This window comes from Oncorhynchus tshawytscha, linkage group LG25, assembly GCF_018296145.1.
Source record: "Oncorhynchus tshawytscha isolate Ot180627B linkage group LG25, Otsh_v2.0, whole genome shotgun sequence".
Lineage (NCBI taxonomy): Eukaryota > Metazoa > Chordata > Actinopteri > Salmoniformes > Salmonidae > Oncorhynchus > Oncorhynchus tshawytscha.
The window spans coordinates 22,824,870-22,844,700 of NC_056453.1; the positions used below are offsets into that span (position 1 = coordinate 22,824,870).

General features: G+C 41.5%; 1 protein-coding gene across 3 annotated transcripts in view; it reads left to right on the forward strand.

Moving 5' to 3' along the window:
• The first annotated feature begins 9,350 nt into the window (after positions 1–9,350).
• The window catches only part of baiap2l1a (BAR/IMD domain containing adaptor protein 2 like 1a), a 43,112-nt gene continuing 32,631 nt past the window's right edge, over positions 9,351–19,831 (forward strand). For 2 of the 3 annotated variants that reach the window (XM_042306135.1, XM_042306137.1), the window contains exons 1-3: positions 9,351–9,637; positions 10,819–10,894; positions 11,286–11,372. In XM_042306135.1, the coding sequence (XP_042162069.1) occupies positions 9,575–9,637; positions 10,819–10,894; positions 11,286–11,372 (226 nt within the window). In that variant the 5' untranslated portion in view covers positions 9,351–9,574. The remainder of the gene's footprint in view (positions 9,638–10,818; positions 10,895–11,285; positions 11,373–19,831) is intronic. The other variant, XM_042306136.1, reaches the window with a different exon arrangement.

Consider the following 19,831-nt stretch of genomic DNA (forward strand, 5'->3'; position numbering starts at 1 on the left):
ACATTCTACCTGTGAATTGTTGTTGTTTCCCTTCTTAGGGCGACTGGCTATAACAGTGATGAAGGCGAGGATTGCTAATATGATCCCAGCACACGGCAGGATGGAGAGCAGGTTATTGGAGGTTTTTAGGAGACAGAGAGAACTGTTTTTACCATAGTTCAAGGTAGGGAAAACTCTTCACATACTTTAATGCTACAGTATTACATGATGCAGCTAGACAAGCTTGAATACTGGTCAGAAGTTGTGCAAGCAAAATTAATTTCCTATTTACAATTCACTCCCAATTAGTAACTGTCATACTCACCAGTTTCTGCATACATGATTATTCAAGCACCACAGCATGTCTCCTCTTGACATACTTTGTACACCACTGAATCATGTTCCTATTTACAATAGCCATCATTCATCATTATTTTAGTCTTCTGGTGTTTGTATATGCATTAGAATTAGGTCACAAGCTTCCTGAAACTCCTCAGTTCACCACAGGAGACATGAACAGTATGAGTTGTGGGTCCATGAGTTAAATTACTCTTCTCCAGAACTCCCTAGTGAATTCCTCAACCCTGGCCACTGTCCCATTGACGTCTTTTAATTTCTCTGAAAAACACTATCACTCGGTTCAGTTTAAAGGGATACTTTGGGATTTTGGCAATGAGGCCCTTTATCTACTTCCCTAAAGTCAGATGAGCTCATGGATACTATTTGTATGTCTCTGTGTCCAGTATGAAGGTAGTTCAAGGTAGGTTTGCGAGCCAATGCTAACCAGCGTTAGCGCAATGAATAGACACTTCCAGTCATTGCACTAATATCATTTAGCAATTGCGCTAACACTAGTTATCAACTTTCTTCAAACTACATGCAGAGACACAAAAAGTATATCTACAAGTTCATCTGAAGTGGATAGAGGGCCTCATTGCCAAAACCCCATAGTCTCCCTTTAAGATTACAAGGAGAACCATGAAATCTAAAGAGGTCAATTCGGATCAAAACCCCTTGTGCCACCAGAACTGCTGAGCGACACTATACTAATAGATGGATCATTTGTACTATATCAAACTAGTCTATACTGTATTCATAGTGAGAGGAGAGAGTGTGTACTGTACTGTAGCTTCAGCCTAGGAGGTCTGTAGTTTGCTGATGTCATTGCAGGCACTGATGTCAAGACAGTGGACTCCTAAAGCCGTGAAGGTGTGGTTCAGTCTGAATGTGGTTCAGTCTGAATGTGGTTCAGTCTGAATGTGTGTGTGTGTGAGAGAGAGAGAGAGAGAGAGAGAGAGAGAAAGAGAGAGAGAGAGAGAGATAAAGCTAATGAGAATGAATATAGCACACCCACATTGGAGGACTGGGAAGCAAAGAGAGGAAGAGAGAGAATAAATGAGTCGATTCTTTGATGTGTTAGGCATGTTTATGATGTTGTATGGGTGTTAATTCTACTGGGAAATTGTATCCACCTTCCATCGACATGAATAGCCAGACTGTTGTTTCTGGAAACCTGGAAACTCAAAGGAACCTTTCGACTTAATATTTCTGATGGGGTCGGGAAAATAGCAGAGATATGCAATACAATTTCAAACGAAATCATTCTTAACAAAAATTATGTCTATTCTGCCAACCTACCCAACAGTGTAATGTCCATGGTGTAAACCCCAGTTAGTGGAGTAGAGCTTTTGTTCACTTGGGCCCCCACTCTCAGCCGCAGAGTGTAGTTTCCAGAGGACAAGTATTTATGGTGCACATACAGCACCTCCCTTACAAAACCAGAATAAAACAACCACGTACTATTTAAATATATAGCCTAACCTGTGAAAAGGAAAACAACAAAACATATATTCGATGATAAACAGGCAGACATACCCGTTGCCAAAGTCCCAGGTATAGTTGAATTTGTCGGTGCGTAAAGTGTTCCTTGGATCGAACCGTTCGAACTTTGTCTCGGTTGGAACCTCGGAGGCCAGCTCCCTGTCCCGCACGTAAGTCGCATTCCCTCTGAATGAAGCTGAGCTTCCCCGAAACATTTTCTGAAGGAAAAAAGAAACAAAAACATGAGTTTACTATAAATTGTTTAAAAAATATATATTATATTGAAATAATGTTATGCGCGTAAAATCAACCTACTCAGATGGATCAAACCGTTTGTTGTGAGCCCCAAAACCCGGGGGCTCAGAATCAGGGCAGGTGACACGAAGACCACCACAATTATATTTCTGAAAACATAAACCAGAATTATATAAAAGTATATATTACACTTGATATTTAAATACAATTCTACTTATTTACTCGAATATTACGCATGCAACTCACATATTTACCGATACATTTGCGCTTGTCCACTCACAGATGAGGCAAATGGTATAGGCTACTCCAGAACAAAGAAATGTGAACACTTCAAATGAACAACCTATAATATATTCCTTAACTGTCTTGTCAGCTGCTGCCAAAAAGTTGTTCATAGCCTTAAAATTTCCCAAAAGCCTGAAATAATTCCCATGCGTTTCAACCATGGGCTTCTAGGAACACAAAGAGCTGTGTTGTGTAAGTCGCTGTCCATGGTATTAAGGAATTCGTTTATGGCCCACAACAAACATCTGCTGGACACTTCTTAGGAATGACCAACGTTATTTATTAGTTATGAAGTCACCCATGTTTTATCTAGGGGAGTCTATAATTGAATTTATTGGCTATACCTTTGTTTGATGTAAGCTATATTTGTCCTGCTGTTGAAAAAAGGATGTTACGCTGCTTGCATCTCAAATCAAATGTATTTTATAAAGCCTTTTTATATCGGCAGCTGTCACAAAGTGCTTTACAGATACCCAGCCTATATCCTCAAAAAGCAATCAATGCAGAATTAGAAGCACAAATTAGAAATGTGTGAATAAATGTGAATTTTGATTGATCGCATCTCAGTCATGAGCTCCAGTATTAAATATGGCCACACGATGGCGACATACACAGAGAATTGCGATGGAGCCCTCACCAAAACACTTGTTAGAGTGAATTTGCTGCAAATCTACATATTTTGCCATGGGGAGTAAAGAAAATGTTGCCGTTTTAAAGCAAGTTTGCTGCAATTATCCTAATTTTGCCATAAGGTGGAGAGAAATGTTTGCAGATTAATATGAATGATGAACACAAATATTTGCTGACATATTCAATCTCTCCATATCCCAGTCTGTTGTCCCCACTTGCTTCAAGCTGTTCACCATTGTTCCTGTACCCAAGAAAGCGAAGGTAACTGAACTAAATGACCATCACCCCGTAGCACTCACTTATGTCATCATTAAGTGCTTTGAGAGGCTAGTTTAGGAACATATCACCTCCACCTTACCCGAAAACCTAGACCCACTATAATTCGCAAACCGCCCCAACAGATCCACGGATGACATAATTGCCAAAGCACTGCACACTGCCCTATCCCACCTGGACAAGAGAAATACCTATGTAAGAATGCTGTTCATTGACTACAGCTCAGCCTTCAACACCATAGTACCCTCCAAGCTCATCAATAAGCTCAGGGCCCTGGGTCTGAACCCCTCCCTGTGCACCTGGGTTCTGGACTTCCTGAGAGGCCGCCCCCAGTGGTGAAGGTAGGCAACAACACCTCCACCACACTGATCCTCAACTCTGGGGCACGTTAGGGGTATGTGCTCAGCCCCCTCCTGTACTCACTGTTCACCCATGACTGCGTGGCCACACACGCCTCCAACTCAATCATTAAGTTTGCTGACGACACAACAGTGGTAGGCCTGATTGCAAACAATGACAAGACAATCTACAGGGAGGAGATGAGGGCCCTGGCGGAGTGGTGTCAGGAAAAAAACCTCTCCCTCAACATCAACAAAACGAAGGAGCTGATAGTGGACTACATGAGACAGCAGAGAGAGCATGCCCCTATCCACATTGACGGGGCCACAGGGGAGAGGGTCTAAAGCTTCAAGTTCCTCGGCGTACATTCACTGATGACATGAAATGGTCCCACAGACAGTGTGGTGAAGAAGATGCAGCAGCGCCTCTTCAACCTCAGGAGGCTGAAGAAACTTGCCTCTAAGACCCTCAGGAACTTCTACAGATGCATCATTGAGAGCATCCTGTCAGGCTGTATCACCGCCTAGTATGGCAATTGCACCGTCCGCAAACACAGGGCTCTCCAGAGGCTGGTGCGGTCAGACCAACATATTATAGGGAGAACACTGCCTGCCTTCCAGAACATTACAGATTTCTCCATCCCCTTCTCCGGCTGTTGTATTGGGCAGTTAAAGGGTTGAGAAATGTCTCAGTCACAAATTATACAGAAATTTGCATTAAAGCAGTATCCAAATCAATTGGATGTAGTGATCACAATATAGTAGCCATATCTAGGAAAACCAAAGTTCCAAAGTCTGGGCCTAATATAGTGTATAAGAGTTCATACAATAAGTTTTGTAGTGATTCCTATGTTGAAGATGTAAAGCATATTTGCTGGTCTGTGGTGTGTAATGAGGAGCAACCAGATGCTGCACTTGACACATTTATGAAATTGCTTATTTCAGTTACTAATAAGCATGCACCCATTAAGAAAATGACTGTAACTACAGCCTGGGGTTCAATCCCAGGCTGTGTCATTATCGTCCGTGATCGGGAGTCCCATAGGGCGGCGCACAATTGGCCCAACATCATCCGGGTTACAGGAGAGTTTGGCCGGGGGGGATTTACTTGGCTCATCGCGCTCTACCGACTCCTTGTGGCTGGCCGGGCACCTGCAGGCTGACTTTGGTCGTCAGTTGAATGGTGTTTCCTCCGACACATTGGTGCGGCTAGCTTCCGGGTTAAGTGGTCGGGTGTTAAGAAGCGCGGTTTGGCGGCTCATGTTTCGGAGGATACATGACATGACTTGACCTTCCCCTCTCCCGAGTTGCAGCGATGAGACGACAAGATCATAATACGGAAATTGGGGAGAAAAATTTGGGTAAAAATATAAAAAATGAAATAAATAAAATGACTGTAAAAACCAAGGTTTGATGAGGAATTGAAAAATGGAATAGTTGTGTCAAGTCTACTCCCACTCCCCCGCTCGACGTCGCCGGTTGACTAACCACCAGTCCTGGCAAGCCATCTTTACTCACACCTTGCAACACTCATTACGCGCATCTCATCATCAGTCACACCTGGACTTCATTACTCCCTTGATTACTCACCCTTCATATAGTACTCTTCTGTCATTAGTCGTCAGGTAGTATTGTTTATGCTGCCATGTCAGACACTTCTCTTCTTTTGTATCGTTCCATGTTCATTATTATTAAACTCACTAACTGCACTTGTTTCCTGACTCCCTGTGCCTGCGTTACAGATTGAGAGGGATGAGGCAAAAGGAAGTGCAAATAAGTCTGGCTGCACAACTGATTGGCAAATGTGCTGCAAATTGAGAAATCATGTGACTAAACTGAATAAAAAGAAGAAGAAACTGTACTATGAAACAAAGATCATTTATATAAAGAGTGATACTAAAAAGCTTTGGAGCACCTTAACTTCTTACGGATAGGCAGGACAGTCGCGTCCCACTTGGGCAAAAAACAGGGAAAATGCAGCGCGGCAAATTTAAAAATAAAATACATAAATATCCAACTTTCATTAAATCACACGTGATTGGGGCAAAAAGGCTAACTCAGCTCCAACATTTATTGAATCAGATGGCTCAATCATCACGAAACTCACGGATATTGCCAATTACTTTGATGATTTTTTCATTGGCAAAGTTAGCAAACATAGGCATGACATGCCAGCAACAAATGCTGACACTATACATCCAAGTATAACTGAAATTATGAAAGACAGGCATTGTAATTTTGATTCCCGTAAAGTGAGCGTGGAAGAGATTATTATTTTTTTGTCTATCAACAATGACAAGCCACCGGGGTCTGACAACTTAGATGGAAAATGACTGAGGATAGTAGCAGACGATATTGCCACTTGTATTTGCCTAAACCTACTAGAAGGTGTGTGCCCTCAGGCCTGGAGGGAAGCAAAAAGTAATTCCGCTATCCAAGAATAGTAAAGCCCCCTCTACTGGCTCAAATAGCCAACCAATCAGCCTGTTACCAACCATTAGTAAACTTTTGGAAAAAATTGTGTTTGACGAGATACAATGCTTTTTTACTGTAAACAAATTGACAACAGACTTTCAGCACATTTGTAGGGAAGGACATTCAACAAGCACGGCACTTACACAAATGACTGATCATTGGCTGAGAGAAATTGATGATAAAAAGATTGTGGGAGCTGTTTTGTTAGACTTCAGTGCGGCTTTTGACATTATCGATCATTGTCTGCTTATGGAAAAAGGTGGTATGGCTTTACCCTGCTAAATTGTGGATAAAGAGTTACCTGTCTAACAAAACACAGAGGGTGTTCTGTAATGGATGCCTCTCCAACATAATCCAGGTAGAATCAGGAATTCCCCAGGGCAGCTGTCTAAGCCCCTTAATTGTTTCAATCTTTACTAATGACATGCCACTGGCTTTGAGTAATGATAACTCAACACTATACACATCAGCTACTACAGTGAGTGAAATCACTGCAACACTTAACAAAGAGCTGCAGTTAGTTTCAGAATGGGTGACAAGGAATTAGTTTGTCCTAAATAAAATTAAAATAAACTAAAAGCATTGTATTTGGGACAAATCACTCACTAAACCCTAAACCCCAACTAAATATTGTAATAAATAATGTGGAAATTGAGTAAATTGAGGAGACTAAACTGCTTGGAGTAACCCTGGATTGTAAACTGTCATGGCCAAAACATTTTGATACAACAGTAGCTAAGATTGGGACAAGTCTGTCCATAATAAAATCCTGCTCTGCCTTTTTATCAACACTATCAGCAAGGCAGGTCCTACAGGCCTTAGTTTTGTCGCACCTAGACTAACATTCAGTCGTGTGGTCAGGTGCCACAAAGAGGGACCTCGGAAAACTACAATTGGCTCAGAACAGAGCAGCAGGCTGGCTCTTAAATGTACACGGAGAGCTAACATTAATAATATACATGTACATTTGTCAGTTCTCAAAGTGGAGGAGAGATTGACTTCATCACTACTTGTTTTTGTAAGAAGTGTTGACATGCTGAATGCATCTAGGTGTCTGTTTGAACCTCTAGCACACAGCTCTGACACCCATACATACCCCACAAGACATGCCACCAGAGGTGTCTTCACAGTCCCCAAGTCAGGAATAGACTAAGGGAGGCGCACTCTATTCCATAGCAGCAGTAGAATAAGATAAAAAACGGATAAGAATAGACCTTATGGAACAGCGGGAAGAGACACACACAGGCACAGACACACATACACATAAGACACTCATTCTACACTCACGTACACATGGATTTTGTATTGTAGATATGTGATAGTAGAGCAGTGGCCTGAGGGCACACACTTAATTTGTTGTGAGAAGTGTTACGGTATGTAATGTAATGTAATGTAATATTTAAAAATATGTATGACTGCCTTAATGTTGCTGGACCCCAGAAAGAGTAGCTGCTACATTTGCAGCAGCTAATGGGGATCCTTAACAAATACAAATACAAATCTACTGCACCCGGAGTCACAGAAAGACCTAGGAGATCATCAAGGACCTCAGCCACCAGAGCAATGACCTTTTCACCCCGCTACCATCTCGAACAGGGGTGGGCAATTCCAGTCCTCTGGGGCCTGATTGGTGTCACAGTTTTGCCCCAGCCCGAGCTACCACACCTGACTCCAATAATCACCTAATCATGATCTTCACTCTAGAATGCAATTTGAGTAATCAGCTGTGTTTGCTAGGGAAGTGTGGCACCAATCAGGCCCCCGAAGACTGGAGTTTCCCATCCCTGATCTAGAAGGAGGAGACCATACGGGTGCATCAAAGCTGGGACCGAGAGACTGATGAACAGCTTCTATCTCCAGGCCATTAGACTGTTAAACAGTCACCACTAGTCGGCCTCCGCCCAATACCCTGCCCTGAACCTTAGTCACTTTTACTAGCCGGTTACCACCCAGTACTCCTATATCACTACTGCTGAACACACCTTTTCAATTAATATATTGTCCATAGTGTCTATACACACCATTATTCACTGAGTGTACAAAACATTAGGAACATCTGCTCTCTAAATCGACTTCAATCAGTGTATGTGAAGGGGAGGAAACAGGTTAAAGAATGATTTTAAGTGTTGAGACAATTGAGACATGGATTGTGTGTCTGTCATTTGGAGGGTGAATGGGCAAGAAAAAAATATTTGGCCATCAAAGCCCTGACCTCAATCCTATAGAAAATTTGTGGGCAGAATTTAAAAAGCGAGACCTACAAACATGACTCAGTCACACCAGCTCTGTCAGGAGGAATGGGCCAAAATTCACCCAACTTATTGTGGGAAGCTTGTGGAAGGCTACCCGAAACATTTGACCCAAGTTAAACAATTGAAAGGCAATGCTACCGAATACTAATTGGGTGTATGTAAACTTCTGGCTCCCTGGGAATGTGATGAAAGAAATAAAAGCTGAAATAAATCATTCTCTCTATTATTCTAACATTTCACATTCCTAAAATAAAGTGGTGATCCTAACTGACCTAAGACAGGGAATTTGTACCTGGATTACATGTCAGGAATTGTGAAAAACCGAGTTAAATGTATTTGGCTAAGGTGTATGTAAACTTCCGACTTCAACTGTATATTCTGGACTCTGACATGGCTTCTTCTGATATTTTGTAATTTCTTTCTTTTCACTTTTGTATTGTTTTCGAGGTATTATTACTGCGCTGTAATAATATTTTGCTGCATCTGCAAATCTGTCTATGCAACCAATAAACTTTGATTTGATTTTGATTTGATAACAACAGCAATGAACCACAGCATAATTGAGCTGAGAAGATCCCTTATCGAAGAACCACATGAATTTCACGTGACCACATGTCAAGTGTTCCAAAAACAAGTTTTCACATGATTTCACATGTGAAATTTTACTTGAAATCATGTAATTTTCCAGATGTGAAATCGTGTTTTTTCTGTAGGGATGTTTACATGAGACTAATGCCGATGGCCAAATGGGGGAGTTAATTGATTTAAAAATATTGTTTGTTTATTTATTTGGATCCCCATTTGCTTTTGCAGAAGCAGCTAAACCCGGGGTGGTTCACCCTGATTTTAAAGTAAGCCTATTGTCATTTAAATGCTTCCGAATGCGATAACAGAACCGCCCCGGGAGAGTGAGCCATAGGGAGTGACTGAGCACCCAACCCCTGTTGCCAATACCGAGTTGATCCACCTGAAAGCACAGCACCGAAAGTGCTTGACTAAAGCAGTGACGTCACGGATCCTACCTTTTCTGTCTCCCGCCCCTCCGACACACACACGGTGAAGTTTGACAGTCTCCGTTCAGGCAGCGCAACGGTTGATGCCGGTTTGTTTGGCCACTGGTGTACAGTTGCGCTTCTGCTCTCAATTGTAAACTACTCCTGGAACAACTAAACAGCCCACCCTTGGATTTGAAAGGAATTATATAGACTTCGAGTGATTGGCTTTGGTTTAGTTTTTTTTGTTCCATCTTGCAGAGACTGAGTAATGACTGCCAACATGTCTCTGGATCATGACGATGTGAATAAACTGACCGAAAGTACATACAAGGTAAGCAGGCTTTTTTTCCCTCGTCATCATAGCTCCCCATTTCTCCACCATGACCTTGGCTACATAATAACAGGGTTTCCATTTGGCCATTGTCCATCGTCGCCTTTGGCAATAGCAGTAGGCTCCAATTAGCTTCAGATTAGGGCTCACAGTTATTATAGGAGATACATATACCCATTCCATAATATGGCCATACATTTGCACAGTGCTTACCATTAGCGCACGTGTAAACTGTGCCCGTGATTTGTTGAACGCAAAACGCAGTGAAGTAGCCTACAAAGTACCTTTGCCTCTCAACTGAAAGAAGAAAAAACAATAGATTTGTAATTTGTCAACTTCAAATTTGACCAATCATCTGTGTCGTATTGTTAGTTCATCAATTATAAGGCAATATGGTGCACATAAGGCAATATCTCATGCCCCACAACAGCCCCACCTGTCCAATACTCCGCAGGTGAAGTCGAAAGTGTCAGTTTAATAAATTATACATACAGTTTAGGACCTGCCACAGTTTCAGCTGAAGAGAAGAGTGAAGATAAACCTGTTTCTCTCTGTTTTCTTTCCCCCCTTTCTCTCTCTCTCTCTGGCTGGGTGCAAGCAGGCCTAACACATACCTGGTAGTTCATTGTTCTATTGAGGGTGTGCCTGGGGAATTTAAACAGGGACTCCAGTCCTGAACAGCATTTTATTGTGGGCCATTTGAATAGGACGGGGATTGGGTTTGGTTCAACCTAGCCTGCTGCTGCAAATACTTTGTGTCGGACTTTGTGTCGCACATAGCTGTAAAGTGTGAAGGATCATGTTAATGATTAAAACGTTTTATTTCAGCTTGGTGTTATTTATAGAATTAACACAAACATTGAAACCTTTATTTATGATGACATTAAGACAATCATGTATGTGGTTTATGTATTGGCTTATTATTGGTTTCTGTGGATATAATCCACAAGAGAATTGGCCATTGTTAATAAAAAAGCTAGTTTTCCCACTGGACATTGGTATAAAAATAGTGTTGTTTAAACAAGCAATTTCAAGAATAGTCACACTCAGTCCCTGGCCAAGAATAAACAGGTCTTTGATTGTTCTGTAGTTTGTTTTTCTCGTCTGTGTTCTCCCAGCTGTAGTTCATTCTCTCTCCTCTCTCTCTCTCTTTGACCCCCCCCCCCTCCTCTCGCTTACAGAATGTGATGGAGCAGTTCAACCCAGGTCTGAGGAACCTGGTCAATCTGGGGAAGAACTATGAGAAATCTGTAGCCGGTGAGAACATGTTAATGTTTTCTACCCAGTACAGCCAGAGGAGGATGGCTCTGAGTCTGGTTCCTCTCAAGGTTTCTTCCTTCTAGGGAGTTTTTCCTTGCCATTTGCCACTGTGTTGCTGCTTGCTCATTGGGGATCTAGGCCGGATTACTGTCAAGCATCTTATGACAAATGTTGTTATAAACAAGGGTTATACAGCATGAACAAAATGTGATTTATCATCCCAATATTTGGACATAAGTGAATTAGATGTCTCACATGATACACTAACAAGTTAACATTTACACTGTGGTTTCAGACACAGGCATGGCTAGCACAAGGGTCTGAATAGGGTATCATGTAGGTGTTGGTGAGATCCATTCATATGATTATTTTGTTTGTCTCCTCACAGCGATGACTCTTGCTGGGAAGGCGTACTTTGACGCTGTGTCAAAGATAGGAGAGACTGCTTCCGTGTCCCCTGTCTCCAGAGAATTAGGTAAGTTCACACACACACACACACACACACACACACACACACACACACACACACACACACACACACACACACACACACACACACACACACACACACACACACACACACACACACACACACACACAGAGAGAGAGAAATACACATACTCACACACTGTAATGAAACTATCATTAGTACTATATACAGGTTGTTATTCCTTCTCTCTGTGGTGACTCACCACCCATTATTGAGGTGACCTATTCTCCCAGGTCTATGTTTTTATGATCCATTAAGTAGCTTCTTATCAGTGGTGTAAAGTAATTAAGCAAAAATAGCTTTAAGTACAACTTCATTTGTTTTTTGGGGGTATCTGTACTTTACTTTATAATTGATATGTTTGACAACTTTTACTTTTACTCCACTACATTCCTAAAGAAAATAATATACCTTTTACTCTATACATTTTCCCGGACATCCAAAAGAACTTGTTACATTTCGATTACTTAGCAAGACAGGAAAATTGTCCAATTCACAAACTTATCAAGAGAACATCCCTACTTCATCTGATCTGTCAGACTCACTAAAAACACATGCTTTGTGGCCTCCTGGGTGGTGCAGTGGCCACCAGAGACTCTGGGTTCGCGCCCAGGCTCTGTCGTAACCGCCCACGACCGGGAGGTCCGTGGGGTGACGCACAATTGGCCTAGCGTCGTCCGGGTTAGGGAGGGTTTGGCCGGTAGGGATATACTTGTCTCGTTGCGCACCAGCGACTCCTGTGTCGGGCCGGGCGCAGTGTGCACTAACCAACGTTGTCAGGTGCACTGTGTTTCCTCCGACACATTGGTGTGGCTGGCTTCCGGGTTGGATGCATGCTGTGTTAAGAAGCGGTGCTTCTTCCGTTGTGTATCGGAGGACGCATGACTTTCAACCTTCATCTCTCCCGAGCCCGTATGGGAGTTGTAGCGATGAGACAAGATAGTAGCTACTAACAATTGGATACCACGAAAAAGGGGTAAAATCCATGCAACTTATTATGTGACTTGTTAAGCAAATTCTTACTCCTGAACTTATGGGAACTAGGCTTCCCATAACAAAGGGGTTGAATACCTATTGACTCAAGACATTTCAGCTTTTCATTTTTAATGAATTAGTTTAAAAAAAAAAAAATTAAATGTCTGAAAACAGAATTACACCTCTGACAGAAATTCTGTAGTTGACCCTTGGATCCGGGTCGGATCTGATTTGATTGTCACAGGTCTTGGGTATGTGTAATTAGAACTGATTTGCCAGTAAGGACCCGAATGTGACTGCTGCAGTAGAAAGAGCGGGAAAATTGTCTAATTTATACTGCTGCGGCTTTTCATGAGATAGGCGCGTGTAGCTTGTTGTTTTTGTCGGCTAATCACAAGTCATCAAAACTGCACTAGCCTCTGGCTCTGTGTGTGTCATTGCAAGCAAGCGAAAAGATCAATGGAAGATGGAATTAAAATGATGGAATTGAAAGTGAAAGGATATGTTTCAACGACCCAGATTGGATGATAAATAACCCAGCTTTGGCAGCTAGAAGTTATACAAACTAGTACGAGTTGGCTTGGTTGCTGCTGTCTCGCTCTTACTCCTCCTCGAGCCACTCGTGTCTATATGGAGACCCAACACTGTCTATATGGGACCTGATCTGATTAGCCTTGGGTCCATTCGGACCGTGTCTCCATGTTAAAACATATATTTATTCGGTAGGGTCTGGGGAGGAAAGCCCTGGGTCCATTTCAGAACCCGTCTAACTTTTTGGACCCAAGAAGACCTCTCGTGTGAATACTTTCTGAAGGCACATTCTAGGCACATTCTATATTCATATTGAACATTCTTAGCCTGGTAGCAGATCAGTTTGTGCTTCTGGCCAACTTAATCTAACATTCCAAAATGGAACACCAGCGTCCGAAACGTTTTGAATTCGATGTCTGGAGCTGTTCCTACTCTATTTGTATGGTTCCTACTCTTCTGTTCAGACTGGCCACAGCGAGACTGGCCACAGTCAGCGAGATGGTGTGAATTATCTCACGTGTTACACAGAGTAGGGCAGCAAACACACAGAACAAACAGACTGACAGAGGAGGACTGTATTCCCACCATCATATCCCTTTTTCTATCTATCTATCCCTCCATCTGCTGTCCTTCTCTCCTCGTCTCCTCTCAGGGGTTCAGAGTAAACACACTGAGCAAAAACTGGTTGAATCAACTTGGTTTCACGTCATTTCAACCCAAAAAATGTAATGTAATGGTTTGGGGAAAAAATGTCACCCAACTTTGAACCTAAATCCAACTCAACCAAATGTAAATCAAGACGAAACGTTGAACTGACGTGCCCAGTGGGAAGCTTGTATTGTTGTCAAGATAGAAGTTGAGGGGCCAGAGCTAGAGATGAGGATGTTGATGGATTTTTCTAACATTTTGAGTGTGACCCCTTGTTAGATATATATATATATTTTGGGAACATTTTCATGCTTCAAGTTATACTAGTAGACCAAGCCAGATGTCACAGTGTGACTGCAAAAGTTACCTCTGGCTCTGAATTGACTTCACAATGACTCTCATATTGATAAAATCCACTAACATATTGCTATGAGTAACCTTCCCTCTTATAAATGCTTTGTAAGGGTTTTAGGGGATGAATTTTAATTTCACTCAGTAGCTAAATAGAGTAGTGTAATAGAGCAGCATCTGCATCAGTCAGTGAGTTTGGCACTTCGTATATACAGTACCAGTCAAGAGTTTGGACACACCAAAAACCCTTAAATGAGTAGGTGTGTCCAAACTGTTGACTGGTACTGTACGTAGAATGGCTATTAAAAAATTCTAATACATAATGCTTAATTCCAGTTTGTGGGAAAACAAGCAAATATGGTGTTGCGAATCATTGTACAATCAAAACCGCTGTGAAATATATTTTCCATAACCAAATATATTGTATTTTCAGCTGTTTGAACACAGTTTCTAAACCCAGAGAAGCAACATTGCAAGACTTCCGGAAATGCTTGCGAAACAGACCAAACAGCCCAGGCCGGGTTTGGGGTTCGAGAAGTCAGTGAAAGAAATGAAAAATTCTTCCTTAGTTGTTAATTTTGTCAAAATCTAAAGGCACAACCTAGATTTGAGCCAATGTCTTACATAGTTAGTTGAACATGTTATTACTCCAACCTCGTGAGAGACAAAATGACATCGCCTACAAGTGTGATCAGAGATTTCTATTGGAGAATCTTCATACTGTACTGTCTTTGGTTTGAAGCTGCTGTACTAAATCAAAAGTAAAAGATGCAAAAACAAAACTTAAGAACAGGAGGCATAAGTAGCGCACATAAAACAGATCTACCACTTCTTAGACTTGCTTTCAATGAGAATGACAGATCTAGTATAAAACACATTTCTATGTGAATTTGGTCTGGTCGTCCAAAAAGTGACATATTGCAGCTTTAAATACCTTGTAGTAATAGTACAGTAGTAGATGATCCACGTCACTTCTAACTAACTACCCACAGAAGCCCATGTAATCTCATGTTGTCTCAGCTTTCATCTCAGGTTTCAAACATATTTTCACCTTCTCAGGTTTCAAAACAAATCCCTGAGTCTGTATTTTGTCATACAGATTAGTTTGTACATCCTTTTTGGATGAAAAGAAAAGCAATCTTTGGATCCATAGCCTTTTTACAATGATAAGTGTAAGATCCTGTGTTTTTTCCGACCACATGACCTGACCAGGATGAACTCTGGCCCTACTTATAGGCTGCAACTAGAGTTTTCCCTTGTTTGGCCTTGTAGTCAATAAATACTTCAGGCCCTAATAACGATAGATAACAAATAAGGGACAATATCTACACAATATGTAAGCTCCGTTCTGCTTTATGACAGGCCTGTGTGACCTCCTGGTTGGTGCTGTGACATTGTGAAAGGTAAGTGGTGTTGTTAACCGGGAGAACAATCAGTTAATCGCTTAATGACTTGCCATTTTTTGAAAATGACAGCGTCGACTGTTAACCTCTGAGAGACATTCCTGAGTGCTTTCACTTCAAATAAAACTGCTGGGCTTTCAGATGTTTTAGATGTGTGAAATCTAAATGAAATAACTTTAAACAGACTATCTGACATCTTTTTATGTAGTCTATGACCAACTTTCCTCAACTCAATGGGAGGTATTCATAGAATTCTAAGTACAGTCCATGACTCCATTCCAACTCAAGTTAATGGAGTGGTTCTATTTACTCCATTGTGGCTCAAGGGAAAAGAGCAGTAAAATGACCTGGCTCTGCAAACAACAGGGGCAGAAAGAATCCGTGAGGGAGCCCAGACTGCTAGACTCCTTCCTGGCATTCAGTGTCATGGAAAGACCTGATTGTGGTGAGAAACATATCTCTCATCACAAGGTACATACTTTACATATACTGTAATACTACTTTATGGCTAGGTTTTTAACATATCTGCTATCATAAAATATCTCCAACTGGTTTATAGTATGTGTAGGGACATTCATTTTTTTGGGGTGAGGGAAATAATGAACTGGCATGATCACAACTATCTCATATCAGTCCTCCATCAGTCATGTGCTTGTAGAATGTCAAATAATGTGTTTACATTTCAAAGTGCAGTGTTTCCCCTATATGCGTTTAGCTGCGTCACACACACACATGTACAGTGCACTCAGAAAGTGCTCAGACCCCAAGACTTTTTCCACATTTTGTTACATTACAGCCTTATTCTAAAATTGAATAAACAGTTTTTTTCCTCATCAAGCTGCATTTGGGGAGTTTCTCCCATTCTTCTCTGTACTGTACATCCTCTCAAGCTCTGTCAGATTGGATGGGGAGTGTCACTGCACAGCTATTTTCAGGTCTCTCCAGAGATGTTCAATCAGGTTCAAGTCCCGGTTCTGGCTGGGCCACTCAAGGACATTCAGAGACTTGTCCCGAAGCCACTCCTGCATTGTCTTGGCTGTGCGCTTAGGGTTGTCCTGTTGGAATGTGAACCTTCGCCCCAGTATGAGGTTGTGAGTGCTCTGGAGCAGGTTTTCATCAAGGATCTCTCTGTACTTTGCTCCGTTCATATTTCCCTCGATCCTGACTAGTCTGCCAGTCCCTGCCGCTGAAAAACATCCCCACAGCATGATGGTGATGGTGCCAGGTTTCCTCCAGACGTGACACTTGGCATTCTGGCTAAAGTGTTCAGTCTTGGTTTCATCAGACCAGAGAATCTTGTCTCTCATGGTCTGAGAGTCCTTTAGGTGCTTTTTTGGCAAACTCCAAGCTAGCTGTGATGTGCCTTTTACTAAGGAGTGGCTTCCGTCTGGCCACTCTACCACAAAGGCCTAATTGGTGGAGTGCTGTAGAGATGGTTGTCCTTCTGGAAGGTTCTCCCATCTCCACAGAGGGATGGGAGTTTGGTGGTTCTAAACTTCTTCCATTTAAGAATCATAGAGCCCACTGTGTTCTTGGGGACCTTCAATGCTACATAAATGTTTTGGTACCCTTCCCCAGATCTGTGCCTCGACACAATCCTGTCTTGGAGCTCTACAGACAATTCCTTTGACTTCATGGCTTGGTTTTTGCTCTGACATGCACTGTCAACTGTGGGAGCTTATATAGACAGGTGTTTGCCTTTCCAAATCATGTTGAATGAATTTAATTTACCACAGGTGGACTCCAATTAAGTTGTAGAAACATCTCAAGGTGATCAATGGAAACAGGATGCACCTGAGCTCAATTTTGAGTCTTATAGCAAAGGGTCTGAATACTTATGTAAATAAGGTATTTCATATTTTTAAAATAAATGTATCTATTTATTTATATTTATATTTACAAACATTTCTAAAACCCTGTTTTAGGTTTGTTATAAGGGGGTATTTTGTGTAGATTCTTGAGATTTTTTTTTTTTAATACATTTTAGAATAAGGCTGTAACGTAACAAAATGTGGAAAAGGTCAAGGGGTCTGAATACTTTCCAAATGCACTGTATATATACAGTACCAGTCAAAAGTCTAGACACAGCTACACATTCCAGGGTTTTTCTTTGCACATGCTTGGCATTCTCTCAACCAGCTTCAGGTAGTCACTTGGAATACATTTCAATTAACAGGTGTACCTTGTTAAAAGTTCATTTGTGGAATTTCTTTCCTTCTTAATGAGTTTAAGCCTATCAGTTGTGACATGGTAGGGGTGGTATACAGAAGACAGCCCTATTTGGTAAAAGACCAAGTCCATATTATGTCAAGAACAGCTCAAATAAGCAAAGAGAAATGACAGTCCATCATCACTTTAAGACATGAAGGTCAGTCAATATGGAAAATGTCAAGAACTGAGAAAGTTTCTTTAAGTGCAGTTGCAAAAACCAACAAGCGCTATGATGAAACACAGAGTAACAGACACACCTCAACATCAACTGTTCAGAGGAGACTCCATGAATCAGACCTCCATGTTCTAATTGCTGCAAAGAAACCACTACTAAAGGACACCAATAAGAAGGCTTGGGCCAAGAAACACGAGCAATGGACATTCGACCGGTGGAAATACATTTTTTGGTCTGATGAGTCCACATTTGAGATTTTTGGTTCCAACTGCCGTATTTTTGTGAGACGGAGTAGGTGAACAGATGATCTCCGCATGTGTCGTTCTCAACATGAAGCATGGAGGAGGAGGAGGTGTGAGGTTGCTTTGCTGGTGACACTGTCAGTGATTTATTTAGAATTCAAGGCACACTTTACCAGCATGGCTACCACAGCATTCTGCAACAATACGCCATCCCATCTGGTTTGCGCTTAGTGGGACTATCAGTTGTTGTTCAACAGGACAATGACCCAACACACCTCCAGGCTGTGTAAGGGCTATTTGACCAAGAAGGAGAGTGATGGAGTGCTGCATCAGATGATCTGGCCTCCACAATCACCCAGCCTCAACCCAATTGAGATCGTTTGTGATGAGTTGGACCGCAGAGTGAAGGAAAAGCAGCCAACAAGTGAATCTAAAATATAACATTCAAAATTCACTCGCACATCTGAGCTATCTTTATGTGTTATTTCATAGTTTTGATGTCTTCACTATTAATAAAAAAATAGAAAATAGTACAAATAAAGAAAATTCCTCTATATATATATATATATATATATATATAATATATATATATATATATACTGGTTACTGGTTTTGGAATGAGATGTTCTACGAGCAGGTGTCCACATACTTATGGTCATGTAGTACAGGTATATACAAAAAAGTATGTAAAAAAAATGTATTGGAGCAATATATTTTAAATTATATTTTAAATGAATAGGAATCACCAAAATAAAAAGCTAGACGGTCAGGGAAAATCTTTAAAATTTTTTTTTAAATGTCATGGCATTTGGCCTCCATTGATTTAAAAAAAATGTTTGAGTCACTCAACTAGCATAAGATTCTCTGTGCCCCATGGCAAAATATGTAGAATTGCAGGAAATTTGCTTTGAAACTGCAATTTTCCTCTCACTCATGACAAAATTGATGGCATTTGCAATCAAACTAAAATGTTTCACTCAGCCCCATGACAAAATATGTAGAATTTTAGGAAACTAGCTTTAAAACAGCTAGATTTAGTCTCTGCGGCCAAGACGAGAGCCATTGGCCACGCCCACTACCTAAATCAAATCAAATGTATTTATATAGCCCTTCTTACATCAGCTGATATCTCAAAGTGCTGTACAGAAACCCAGCCTAAAACCCCAGGCAGCAAGCAATGCAGGTGTGGAAGCACGGTGGCTAGGAAAAACTCCCTAGAAAGGCCAAAACCTAGGAAGAAACCTAGACAGGAACCAGGCTATGAGGGGTGGCCAGTCCTCTTCTGGCTGTGCCGGGTGGAGATTATAACAGAACATGGCCAAGATGTTCAAATGTTCATAAATGACCAGCATGGTCAAATAATAATAATCACAGTAGTTGTCGAGGGTGCAGCAAGTCAGCACCTCAGGAGTAAATGTCAGTTGGCTTTTCATAGCCGATCATTAAGAGTATCTCTACCGCTCCTACTGTCTCTAGAGAGTTGAAAACAGCAGGTCTGGGACAGGTAGCACGTCCGGTGAACAGGTCAGGGTTCCATAGCCGCAGGCAGAACAGTTGAAACTGGAGCAGCAGCACGGCCAGGTGGACTGGGGACAGCAAGGAGTCATCATGCCAGGTAGTCCTGAGGTATGGTCCTAGGGCTCAGGTCCTCCAGTGGTGCTTACCAGAATAATGTCATAAATCGATGGAATGAATGCATCAATAATCTGACATCAGTAAAATTTTCTTTCATTCTGCTTCTCTTCTTTGGAGCGAGGACGTTTAGGGGCCTGGAGAAAACGCAAAAATGACATCAGTTTGACTGGTTTTAAGGAAACTAAAAGCTGTGAAAATGATCAAACATGTTTCTGATAAGATTTCAGTTAGTCTAGGATTAATTTATGTTGTTGAAATACTGTCAGCTTTTAT